This window comes from Micromys minutus (assembly GCF_963924665.1).
Source record: "Micromys minutus genome assembly, chromosome: 6".
Lineage (NCBI taxonomy): Eukaryota > Metazoa > Chordata > Mammalia > Rodentia > Muridae > Micromys > Micromys minutus.
Genome location: NC_137975.1, coordinates 51,034,304 through 51,048,297, shown reverse-complemented (window position 1 = coordinate 51,048,297; position 13,994 = coordinate 51,034,304). Strand labels below are relative to the sequence as shown.

The window sequence follows — 13,994 nt, the reverse complement described above, 5'->3', positions numbered from 1 at the left end:
CTCCACAGGGTCTGAATAGCCTAATGTTCCAAGTCCTGTGTCTTTATCCTGTTTGTCTGAGCCCTCAACTAAAGCAGAGAGGGGTTCTGCGTGTCCCCACCTTCCGCCTCGGCTTCTCCTGGAGAATCTTTATGGGAACCCAACATCCACATTTCCCTTCAGTGTTGTGCTAATGGAGAAATAAATGGGGCCGGTTTCCATTTTCACGGACCTCTACCACCCGGCAGGAGAGTCCAGAGAGGCTGCAGAAATGAGAAGCATATTCTGGGAGGGAGGGGGAGGGAGGGAGGGAGGAAGAGAGGGGAGGGGAGAGGTATGTGGGAGAGGGCTGGCCTCCTCTTGACAGCAGTTTCCCAGTTAACCTTTACCACCAACACAACAGACTGGAAAATCCTAGAAGCTCAAGGCCTGACATGTATTTGCTCATAACCTTGGATGTTTAATTCATCCTGAACTTCCTGCCTGTGCTAGAAAACTTCTGAAGAGAAATGTCTGGATGAAAACAGACCGGAGACATCTCCATTCACACCCTGGGCAGGCACACATGGACGGCTTGCCCTCCCTCCTCTGAAAAAGACTGGGTTTGGTTTCCTGCTTTTAAGAACACCTGATTTGTGCTCCTCTGTGTCAGTAGAGGGCACTGTTGCTCCTCCTAAACTGCCCGTGTAGGGAAGGGATGGCTTCCTCAAACAGTTTACAAAGGACCTTCTGAGTTTCTGAGCCCAGGGAAATGAAAGAGGGATCTTCCTTTGCGAGGGTCTGTGCAGGCAACCCCAGGTCTGTTCTGAATTAACTGTATCTTTATGATGCACGAATGTCTCAGCCTTGCTGGCTCCTAAGTTAGCCAGTCCACAGAGCTATCTACAGCAACCATCTCTAATTCCCACAGATGACTAATGGGCCCAAGCCTCGCCTCTACATCCTCTACGGACTAAAAAGGCTGCCACCATCCCCTCCCACATTCCCCTACCCAGCAGAGGATCCTGCCTTCTTTTCCCTAGCCCCCTTTTGCCTCCCAACTCTCCCGGCACCAAGTGATGTCACCCCTTCTCTTGGGAGCTATCACAGGACATTTTAACACTTGGTCTGTTGGCTTTATTGTACTTGAATAGCTAAACAAACACCTGTGTGTAAGTGCACCCGTGTCTGTGGAGGTCAGAGGGAACCTTGACAGAGTTGTTTCTCTCCTTCCGCCACCGCCACCTGGGTTCCAGCGACAGAACTCGGGCCGGCAGGCTTGGCAGCTGTCAGGTCCAAAGGAAACTCCATTTCCCCAAATTCTGGTGGTTACACAAAAGCCAGCCTTCCTCAGGAACCCACGAGGCAGGTCTCCCTCTACCAAAGAGCCACTCCGGGACTGCTGGCAGAACACAAACCGTCTGTGGTGCTTACCAGTTACTAAGGTGCCTCCCAGGCTCCCAAATACCTGTTACACATTTCAGAGTCCATGCTGGATGGCATCCTGGCTCTCTTCAGCATCCCCCACCTCAGTTTATACAGAAGTCTTACCCCTCCCCGCCCACACCAGTCATCTCTCCAGCCCACAAAACATATATCTTAAAATGAGTTATTTTCCACATACATCAGGGATAGTCTTAGTGCTTTCTTCTAAGCTGTAAGGAAAAATTGTCTAGGTTGAGGTCAAAGCCAGCCAGGATGCTCTGTAAGCTCCTGGAGCCATGTCACACCCACAGTGGTTCAGAGGACTCGGTACTCAGTGTTTTATCCCAGTCTCAAGTGGAGGCATGCCATGTTCATCGCTTGCATGATTGTGCATCTGGACCTGTCTGCAGCCTTGGGGAATGGCACCTCTTCTTTATTTCATGGAAGCTTTGAGCTAAGACTGCAACACACTGACCTCTATCTAGCCAGATGACATCAGCCAGCCATCGCTCTCTCTCCCTCTCCTTCTTTCCCTCCCTCTCTCTCTGCCACCTATTGGCACTTGGGAATCACTGAGTATTTACAGCAAATGTTAATTAAACGGGCCAGTGGTTTCATTTTGTAATGAACACAAATGTCACAAATGTCACATTTGGAACGCTGGCTTTCGGTGGCAAAGAGGGGGCTGTAATAATTCGAATAATAAGTTCTGCAGCCAAGAGCCTCTGATGTTTAGAATTTCAGAGGCTTTATGTCTTAACTGGGGACCCAGATGAATTAAGGCACTGTCGGGCACCTCATATAAGATCCCTGACACAACTGTTCTTTCAAGGGACAGGGTAGCAACTGTTGTCTCAATCAGGAAGAGAGACATCCTCAGCACCAGAGAACCTTCTAGATAATAGAGTCCCGCCAGTCCCTTGTTGTCGATTTTCTATTGTTTATTTCAGTTTGTTGTTCATAAAACTCAAGGTTTGAAGAGATAAATCTAATATTTATCCTCATACAAACACAGCAGGCTAAGTTCGGGGATTTAGCTGAATACACACTTCAAGGCACTTCTCTGATACACAGGAATTTTTTCAAGCACAAATCTGGGCCCATACAAATCCATAGACTTCCTTGGAGATGTAGCTAGACTTCCCTCCCATTTCCTTTTTCTGGACCCATTTATTAGTCAAGTTGCTGGAACTGACTTCTAGCGGTCAGTAACGGCTGGACAAGCTCTGGGCGAGCTCTTGATTAGCACGGTCAGAGGGGAGCAGGAAAAGTGAATCTGGACAGGTAGGTAGAGGTGATGGTGATGGTAGATTGCTAATGATGGTGAGCATTGAGCATTCTAGAAGGGTGCCCAAGAGCAACACGGAGGAGAAGGGAGGACGCAGAGCTCAACAGCCAGGGCGAGGGGTTGGGAGGGGTTTATAGAGGGAGGTAGGGGTTACTGCTGATGGCACATACTTGGCAAGTGAGCAGTAAATCTAAGATGCAGAAAAAGTAGAAGCATCAAGGAACAAGAGAGGCACGGGTGGGAGAGCGCTGGAGCAGTGGGGTGACTCCCAGGAAGCTGGCTTGTGGAGGGTGGGGGAGGGGTGGCGGTAGTACGGGATCGTTAGTGTCAGTTACAAGGATAACGAACCGCTGTTGAACAACGTGTGTGTGTGTGTGTGTGTGTGTGTGTGTGTGTGTGTGTGTGTGTGTGTGTGTGTGTCAGAAAGGGGATGAGGTCAGTGGGTTCAGGCTGCACTGAGGTGCATGTCTATAGTGGCTGAGGGGACCTGGGAGTTGGTCAGGGCTGGTGACAGAGAGTGGAACTGTGCGGCAGCCAGGGCTGAACATGAACCCACACACTGGAAGAGCAGGGGGAGAGTGACAAGTGAGGTGAGCCGAGCAGGGGAGCCTGTGGCAGAGCCTCTCACGGAGGGAGAAGATTTGGATTAGAACCTCTCAGCACCACAGACCACCAATGGTCAGCTGCAGCCAGAGCCACAAGGGCCATGTCAGAGGGACACCAAAGAGTGACTCTGTGGACTGTCAGTAGAGTTCTCCGGGGTCCTTGGGGTGTCCTGGATGGATGTCATGTCAGTGATGGGTGATGTGGGGGAGGGAGCAAGAAGAGACTCTTCCTACTGAGCATTTGTTATGAACAACATAAAGAGCAAAGGCTGGGCAAACCATGGGAGAGGGCTTCCTCCAGACAGTGAGGTAAGATGTGTCTGAGGTAGGGGAACGACTGGAACCTAAGAGCTTGTGGCAGCTTTGGTAATACTGAACGAGGAGGTAAGACTTACTTTAAGAAGATGAAGCACCTCTTCTTTTGAAGGAAGTGTATATGTGTGTGTATGTACAGGTGTGTGTATTTGCGTGTCTTTGAATATGTATATGTGCATGTGGGTGATTGTATCTATGTTTACATGCATTTATCTGTATGTGTGTGCTTTGCATGTGTGTATGTGTAGGCACTATACATGTGCATGCTTAGGTGTGCAATGTATGTGTGTACAGTAGACAGACAGGGGATCTACAAAGATGAAGCTGATATAATCAATTCTGGGAAGGAGGGAGGTTGATGGAGTGCGTTCATGCTGGCTTTTGTTTTCTCGAACAAATCATAAGGGTCAGCCTCTTCTTCCAGAGAAAGGGGACACCGTTAACAGCAAATTCCAGACTGAGTTCTTCTGTGGAGTTCACCTCAGTGGAGAATCTGCCTTCTTTCTTGGAGAAAATAAATGAGCAGGTTTGTTCAGGTGTTGCTGGGGCAAGCTGAAGAGGGCTAGGCACCTGGATGGCAGCTACCCAGACACACCGGCACAGGAGTTGATGTGACAGACCATAAGGAGCTGAGTTCACAGAGGAAAGAGGAGAGGAAAGGGTGGAGAGAGGCTTTGCATTGGCGAATCCATGTACTTAAAGAATGGGAAGAGGGTGGGGGAGGGTTTGGGACTTACGGTCCATGCAGGAGGATGATTAACAGCATCGCAGCCTCCACGGCCTCCATGGAACCATGGAAGCAGGAGGTTAGGGGAGAAAAGAGGAGTGGGCCATTACAGATGCTTTGGACCTGGTGAGTTTAAAGCACTCAGGTGAGGTTGTGTTCCGGAAGAAACTAAACAAAGAAAAGTATCATTTTAGCTATGAGCACTGACAGTCAGGCCCAGCTCTTTCTACAGGAGTTCTGGGGACCTAACTGAGCTCCTGTAACCCCTTTATTGACTGGCCTATTCCCACAGCCATGTGTATTCTTTTTCCTCTGAGACAGATCATATTATATAACCTTGGCTAGCCTAGAACTCTGTAAATCAGGTTGGCCTCGAACCCACAGCTCCTCAGCATCTTTGTCCCAGAATAGCCTCTTTGGGGAAATTTCCCTCCAGATTTGAAGCAGCAGAGTTGCTGGAATAATTATTTCAAGGCGAATCACAACACACAAGTTTGCAGTACATATGTCAACAACTGCACACAGATTGGGCCAGCATGATGGCTCAGTGAGGAAGGGATCGGCCAATCACACCTGACAACCAGGGTTTGATCCTAGAATCCACAAAAAGGTAGAAGGAGAGAAAAGACTCCACAAAGCTGACTTTTACCCTCCATATATTTACTGTGACACATAAGCATGCAAGCACACACACACACACACACACACACACACACACACACAGACACACACATACATTCACACACATACACAAACACATACACAAACACATGCACACACATATGTTCACACATGCACACACACATGCTCACACACAATGATAAAGCTACAGTAATAAACTGCACTGTCTTTGTACCGATTCTCAGCACAAACAATAAAATCTCAATTATGGTTTTAGAAGAAAAAAGCTGTAGTTAGGAAGGGGAGCCTACCATGTGGCCAAGTCTATGCCTCCACCTACGATTATAGGCTAATGAACCAAGTCTGGCCTCATCCAACCTTCCCCTCTCACTAGAATTGTTAGTCTTTGTTTTATAAGGTTATTCGCCATCCATCTGAGATGCCATTAGAGAGAATATAGCACTGAAGTCATTCCCATCAGTAATGGAAATGGCTGAGATTAGCTTTGATATCCCTGCAGCTGTTAAGCAAATCAAAAAGGCATTAGCCGCAAGTTGAAATTTACTCCGGCAGCTGAGGTAAAGACGCACACTCCAGCCTGTTAAATGGACCCTTTAGCTCTTTGCTTGAGACTTGGGGGATGCTGTTTGCGGAGTCAGGACTGCTAGGTCTAGAACTGCAGCCCCAGCCCTGCTCTCGAGGGAGAAATGACCTGCGAGTTCTTTGCATCCCGCTTCTGATTTCTGGGAGTGCATTTAAGAGGAGCAGGGTCTGTGGAGTTGGCAAAGAACCATTTTCATTTGAAGACTGAGGACGGAGTGTAGTCGTTAGCACACTCAAGATCCTGGGTTCAAGCCTCAGTACCAGAAATAAAAAAATTAAACTCAAAAGAGGCCTAGTTCCTCCCCAGTGCTGGTGATTGTTTTAGAAAGAGTGTTCTTAGGGCCTCCACTGGCTGGGTGGGTGCTCAGAGCTGCTATGTCTGGGGGTTCTAGATACTGACTTTGCTGCTCATTTGCATTTTGATTTTTCTCTGGTCTTCTATACCTTTTTGCAAACAGAAGTGATCAATCCTGGGGTCTTCAGAAGACAGTGAAAAGGTTAGACCCCTAAAAGCTCTATATTAGGGGCAGGTAAGACGGCTCCGCCTGTTAGAATCACTTGTCACCCAAGCCCGAAGACTGGAAACCAGTTTAAAGATGGAAGAAGAGAATCAACTCCAAGAGGTTGTCCTCTAACTTCCTCATGCATGCAGTGAGTGGCAAGTGTGTGTTCACACATACACATCAAGAACACACACACAACAATAATAACATTTTTAAAAAGTGTCGTATGACATATATATATATATATATATGACATATATATATATAGTATCTTTTCTTTTCTGTGGATTGTGTGTACTTACGCTTGCATGTGTTCATGACCATGTGGAGGTCAGAGGTTACCCTGGGTATCTTTCTTGATTGCTCTCTAATTTATGTACTGAGGCATAGTCTCTTGCTATCTCAGAATTCACTAATTTAGCAAGTCTAACTAGCCAACATGCCCGAGGGACTTCCTGTCTCAACCTTTTGAAGACTGGGACTGTAGACAAACCGCATGTCCACTTGACTCTACACACACACACACACACACACACACACACACACACACACACAGATACACACACGGATATATACACAGATACACACACAGATACAAACACAGATATACACATGGATACACACAGATATACACACACAGATACACACACGGATGCACACACGGATATACACACAGATACACACACAGATACACACACAGATACACACACTGACACACACACAGATACACATACAGATACACACACACACACATACACAGATACACAGATGGATACACAAACAGATACACACACAGATACACACACGGATATACACTCAGATACACACACAGATACACTGATACACACACAGATACACAGATGGATACACAGATACACACACAGATACACACACGGATATACACACAGATACACACACAGATACACATACACACACACACACACACACACACACACACACACTGGGGATCTGGTTCTCATGTCTGAGCTGCAAGTATTTTTTTTTTACCCACTGACCCATCTCCTCAGCCCTCTGACATCTTTGATACTTTATTCTCCCTTGTCAGAAGAGACATTTCAATCAGTCCTGTTTGAGATAGATTCTATACATCTCAAGGGACTCCAGTGGCATTTGTGACAGGAGCAAAGGCCATAGAGGCTTATCATAGAGCTTTAAGTGGCGCCAAAAACAATCTCAGGACTTGTGACACAGTATAAAACTCAGTTTACTTTGAGATATGTGACTCTCTCCTTCCTCTCTCCTAAAATAAAGTTTTATCTCCATTTGGCACATGAGCTCTCACACACGTGTGCAAGCCTATAACCACTGCACACTCTGCTGTGCCCAGAAGAACCATTCCTGAGTTTTCCTCTTCTTAGAATGCAGCTACGCTATGACTTTCCTCCCAGATCACAAATTAAGACACACTTGGTCCCCACTTTCCGTCTTTACTCTTCCAGACTCTTCTGATGAAGAACAAAGAGACCAAAGCAGGGCTTCCAGGGGTACCTACCTGACACAGAAGTACAGAACCACCGGCCCAGACTTTTTGGGGAAGTCGTGCTCCAGGACTCTTCGATCTAGTTGGAGCCAGTTCAAGTGTCCCCTGGAGAAAGGAGAGACAGCCTGGTTAGGTGTTTAGAGATGATAGTAGAACCCACTGGATTGAAGGACTCCTTCCCAGTGTATTTCCATATTGGAGGAACACCAGGAACACTGGGAAGAGTTCCCAAGAGGGTGAGAGGCTTCCTATAGTCACAGCTCATTTCCTTGGCATGAATTTCCTTTTCACCATGTGCTTTTCCTATAGGACTCAGCACATACTTTAATAACATGACAACCATCCTCACACAGCCCTACTGGAAGCAGTTGGGATACTACATGAACCACAAGTTTTTTAAACATAACCCTGCACAGGACCAAGCTACAGTTCTATTTCTAGGCATGCACCTTTCTTCCAAATAAAAGGATGCATTTTGTGTACTCAAAGTCTCTCGCACAAGAGTTCACAGACACAGTATATGGCATATGGAGAGACACTAGGATGGCCCAAACTTAAAACAATCTCAGGGTTCACCAGCAGAAGAATGAGTGAGTGAATGAATGAATGATGGCACAATTCCTAAATGGAATACTATACAGCAATGCTATTGCTGTAGGTGGTAATATAGGTGAACCTGAAAACAAGCTGAATGAAGAAATTTTAAAGGAAGATTGTAAAAAGGGTATAGATGACATTCTATTTATGTAAAACTCTAGAAAGCACAAACTAATCTTTAGCGCCTGCAAGCAGGCTTGGGGAGAAGGGGGTGTTGCAGGGGATGTATCCATAGGGAAAGGTTTTTGAAGGGATGGCTATGTTGTTAGCTGAACATTGGTTTGATTTAAAAAATTGAGAGTCTCACCCAGACTGGCCTCACATGTATGACATAGTCCACAATAATCTCAAGTTTCTGATCCTCTTGTCTTCACAATGGGTTTACAAGCATGTACCACAACGTCCTGCTTTGGTTGGATTCTTATCTAGCAATGGGCTGACTGGAAACCAATGTATGGAGAAGAGCAGAGGCAGAGATGGAGGGGCTGGGAATAGTTCTGCTTCTGGGGGACAATGGCGTCTCTTCGGTGACTTTATCTAGTCTTCAACCATCAGGCAGAGTGAATGGTGAGGGCCCCTGCTGTCTCCGCCTCCACTGTGCTGGGACTATAAACCACTCCCCATGACGTCTGTTACTGCATTTCACAGACTGTGACCCATTCCCAGAGCCTGAAATTATTATAGGTGTGGCCAGGTAGGAGGTGGGGCTGGGAGCTCGTCAAATGGGAGAATGTGGAGACATTTAATAGCTCAGGTTCCTAAGTAAACAAGCTCACCAAGGATGGTCCAGGAATATTAGTTTAGCCAGGAATCCCCTCATACCCAGAGAAAGAGTCAAGCAGGATGCCTACCTTGGGAAGCTACATTAGAAACCAGAGGCTACTGATTCTAGCAGAGTCTGGCTTTTCTTTCTTATTAACACAAAATTGTTTGCTTCAATATGCCATTGCTAAGCTCCCTCAAAACATCTCCTTTTGCATACGTGTGTAGTGGGTATATGGATGAGTGTGTGTGTGTGTGTTAGAAAGTGTAGAGTACACGCCTGTGCAGTGCAAATGCATGTTTGTGTGTGAGTGTGTGGACCAGAGGCTGATGTCCGGTGTTTTCCTTGATCACCTTCCTCTAGACATATTGTAAGGGTCTCTCACTTGAATCCAGAGCTCAGTGATTTGTCTACTTTAGCTAGTCAGCTGGCTTCAGTAATCCCATCTCTGCCTCCTAGGCCCTGATGGCTGTTCAGTATTTACATGCATCCAGAGTTGCTATCTGCGCTTCCACGAGCCATCTCTCTTAGCTCTGGTTTATAACATCTTTCATATTGTGAATTTTAACTACCCCGCAAAATACAAGCATGGGACCTGACAGGTGCCAAAGGCCAGTTATTTTTGTGTTTTCTGTGGCTGACAGCAGATGCTGAACAATTTTGTCATTGTTAAAAAAACAAGTGCATCAGTTTTACGGTGTCTCAGAGATCCATGTTCTCTGTGTGTACATGTTCTCGTGCATGAATTTGAGCCCACACGTGTGAGCAGGTACACATTCATGTGTGCACACGTACATGCCAAAAGTTGATGTCTTTCTAGAAGGGCTTCCACTTTACTGAGACAGAATCAGAGTTGGCTGATTTCAGTCTAGTCTAGTTAGCAAGCTTGCCCCTCGGTTTCCCTGGCTCTGCCTCCTAAGGGCTGGGCATCAAGCAAGTCTTCTTGCTTGTACAGCTTTTACTTGGGTTCTGGGGGAATTTCAATTTTGGTTCTCAAGCTTGCTGAGCAAACACTTTATCCACTGAGCCATCTCACCATCCCTGAGACCTATTTTCTTATAGATCTTAGTGACCGCCACCAGGTACAGCCAATGCCCCAGGTATGAGGTTCTCTGGAGGAATTCATTCTGCTCGCCTAGACTAAGACCCAGGGTCTTCATTTACTCCAAGTGGGGTCCAGACGACAGCACCATTCTTTCTTATTTGTGCAACACACATCTAAAGTTACATGCTTCTAGTCACCCCACATAAGGTGCCGTTGTTTGCTGTGGTGTGTGACAGCGGAGTGCTTGTCTCAGAGGCTGTCAAGACCACTAAATATCAAGCTCCCTGAAGCAGGTATGACAGCCCAGGCATGGTAGGCTACAGACATTGACTTCCGCTGTCCTGCTGACTAGGAGTTAATGATTGGAACCCCTGAGCCCAGTTTAAGTAAATTACATTCCCAGACCTAATGCTGCTGGGTCTGGCTCCCAAGATAACAAGCTGCTTTTGAACTCTGCTTGTTTTTAAATGGTAGATAGACTTGTGGCTTCAACTAGACTCTTTGCAGACACCTCGGCCAGTGCCATGTGTTCTGTGTATGAAGGGACACAGAGCAGGGCAGGCTAGGGCATGCTCTATGAACCAGCATGCTTGGTAGTGGGTCTCAGGTGAATTGCCAGCAAGACATTCATTATTTAGGTAGATCGGACTCCTGGACCTGTACCAATCAAGCAAATCAATTAATTGCGACATAGGTACTGGCAGATGGCTTAGTGGATAAAATGCTGCCACACAAACACGAGGACCAATACTAATCCACAGCACCCACGTAAGAAGGCATGCGTGTGGTAGCTCAGAAGAGATGGCCCTGAGGGCGTGGAGCAGAAGAGCTGGTGGGCTGACCAACTTAGCTACCACCCAAGCCGGATCCAGGGCATTGAGTTGTCCCACTCCAACATCTACTCCATCTATGAACTTCTGAAGGGGCTGATTCTACAGAACCAAAGCAGTAGCCTCTCCATCACACAGGGCAACAACAGGATATCTGAGAGTAGTCGTGGGGAAGATCCAGTATCGATAGTGTAGCAGAAGCCAGAGGCCTCGAACCAGACCAAAAACTTACTGAAATGAACATTTGTAAGTGAGGATGTGTGGACACAAGGTTATATTGTGTGACACTGTGACACACCACACCCTCCATGTTGAGATTTGATTTTGTTTTGTTTTCTTTGGGAGAAGGTTGCCAGGGGGAGGGCAGATGTGCAGGCACAAGGAAATGAGGGGGACTGGGGTACATGATATGAAACTCACAAATAATCAATAGCCAGTAGAAGAAGGAGGAGGAAGAGGAGGAGGAAGGACAAGGAGAATGAGGTGGAGGCAAGTGTGATGGGGTCCTTTTGTAATCCCAGTTTTGGGGAGCCAGAGATAGTAGGAACCCTGGGGATTGCTGGCTATTCATCTTTGCCTAATTGCTTAGCTCCAGATCAATGATCCCTGACTCAAAGGAGAAGTATTCCTAAGGTTGTCTTCTGGCTTACACAGACACACATGTATATATACACACATGCACACACACGAAGAAAAAAACCTGTGATACAAGAAGCTGAAAGAAATAATCCCCAATTGACTGCTTTTTGAGTTCTTAAACTAAGACTATGGGGGACTGAAGAGATGGTTTGGTGGTTAAGACTGACTGCTCTTCCAGAGGTCCTGAGTTCCGTTCCCAGCAACCACATGGTAGCTCACAACCATCTGTAATGGGATCTGATGCCCTCTTCTGGTGTGTCTGAAGACAGCTACAGTGTACTCACACATAAAATAAATAAATAAATCTTTAAAAAATATTTTTAAAAAATCTAGGACTGTGGTCTCAGAGTGCCTGTGATCCCTCTAAAACTCAAGTAAAACTTTATAAGCAAACATTTGTCTAAGAGATGGAATGTTAATCCTTAACAAATTTTAAGGGGTCCTGTGATGAAATGATTGGTTGTGAGCCCCCATTTTCTTAACTGGCATATGAAAATACATTGTAACTACTTGTACAACAATGGCTAATCTGTTTTTCCCCCCTCAAATGTCTAAACAATCCTTAAAAGTTTTTTTTAAACAAAACAAAACGTGGATATTCAATTATATCATCTGATGAGCAATTCATAAAATTGGGGACAGGAGACAGAAGCTTAGTTACAATAACAATCATTACCTCCACTTGCGGTATGCTGACTGTTCATTTCGGCTGAAGTTATTTAGTGTTTGGTTTTTAAGAGAGGATCCTTTGTCTTCTCTTAGCCATTAACTTAGAAATATTAAAATTTGGGAATGAAAACAGCAATACAAGTATTTAAGAAATAAATTACGAAAAAAAGACTCTCTTTAAATGAATGTCATGTTGGATAAATGACATTTTCAATTATGCTGTTTGTTTGGGTTTCTCTTTGTGGTGCTACAATAAGCCCATGGTCCTCAGGACACCAGGAAAGTACTCAAGCTAAAACCGTTGACTTTTGTGCCCTCACCCCTTAGTTATGTTCTCTATACAGAAGGGGAGACTAAATCTGAACTTAGCAGGGATTGATTTTCAACATGTTAGGAATGGCCCCCTAAAATTTGTTAAGGATTTACATGCCTTCCCTTACACAAAAGTTTGCATACAAATGCTTAAGCTTTATACTGTACACTATCAATACTGGATCCTCACCAGGGCTCCTCTCAGAGATCCTGCTGTTGCCCTGTGTCAGGGAGATCCTACGGCTTTGGTTCTGTAGGACCGGCCCCTTCAGAAGTAGCCCCTCTACTGTGTCTCAGGAAGGTAGCCCCTGTACAATGTCTCGGGTCCCCGGTTCTAGTGGAATCAGTCATTCATAGATCTGGGTCAAGGGGACATAAAGACATCCCAGGCCCTGGAACAGGGCTTTTGGACTTGGCTCTGCATCAGAACCAACTGGGGATCTTTGAAGGAAAAAGCAAAACAAAGACCAAAAAGTCAGTTTAAAGTGTCTTGGGGTTCTTCTCCCATGTCACCAAGGTGGAAAGAAACCCTGGCTGCAGCCACGGGTCAGTAAGTATTCTAAGGGGCCAGAGAGATGACTAAATGGTTAAGAGCAGGCGTTGCTCTTGCAGGGGGCTGAGGTTTGATTTTTCACACCCACATGGTGGTTAAAACAGTCTGAGATGCCAGTTCTTCTAAGGGTGGTTCTTAGGGTTCTTAATGCTGCCACCTTGTAGCAGTTCCTCGTGTTATGGTGACCTCCAAGCATAAAATTACTTCATTGCTACTTCATAATTGTAATTTGCTACTATAATGAACCATAATGTAGATATCTGATATGTGACCCCGAACAGCTCAGGACCTGCAGGTTGAGAGCTGCTATTCTAGGCGACCTGATGCCCTCTCTTCTGACCTCTGTAGATGTTCCATGCATGTGCTACACATGTACAAATGCAGGCAAACACACATGCACACTCACATACACGCACACATCCATACATGCATGCACGCACACACACAAAATAAAAACATCTAAATTTTAAAGCACCACTTTAAAGATCAAAAATTTCCCAGGTTCTCTGCTTCGGAAACCCTCCAGGCTGTCCTGAAACTGCCCCCCTTTAATCAGTCCGTCACAACTGGGAACAGTGAAAGATGGATCCCACCTGTCACCCTGTTTATTTGGACAGAGTGAGTGCAAATCGAAAGTGACTAAGTACAATTGAATTCTAAAGCAGGAGGAGATTTCGTGGGAAACCTGGCGACATTTGAGTAGAGCCTGTGGCTTAGCTCCTCTAGCAGTGGACTTGCATCATAAATCTGCTGTGTACCACAGGGTTTGCCAGATGCTGCCGGGAGGGGAGCTGGGAGGAAGGTGGGGGGAGATTGTGAGGGCTTCGCAGCTCTTCTATAATTATTTCCAAATAAAAAACTTCAGAATGAAGAAACAATGGAGGAGGAAGAGTCGGAATCATGGCTGCAGACTGCTTACTAGCAGCATTCGGTGTTCTTGGGCCTGAAGTTTTACTGATTTGGGGTGGATAGGGGCTAGAGAAACTTCCAACCCCCACTTTCCCTCTTTTTCTTTCTCAGAGGGTCCTATCTAGGCCCCA

The 13,994-nt window shown here is 45.9% G+C and overlaps 1 protein-coding gene across 2 annotated transcripts in view; it reads right to left on the bottom strand.

Moving 5' to 3' along the window:
* The window catches only part of FRMD4A (FERM domain containing 4A), a gene marked incomplete at its 5' end in the record, with an annotated part of 263,087 nt that overhangs the window by 116,629 nt on the left and 132,464 nt on the right, over nucleotides 1-13,994 (bottom strand). For both annotated transcript variants that reach the window (XM_080917998.1, XM_080917997.1), the window contains one exon: nucleotides 7,559-7,651. In XM_080917998.1, coding sequence (XP_080774124.1) covers nucleotides 7,559-7,651 — 93 coding nt within the window. The remainder of the gene's footprint in view (nucleotides 1-7,558; nucleotides 7,652-13,994) is intronic.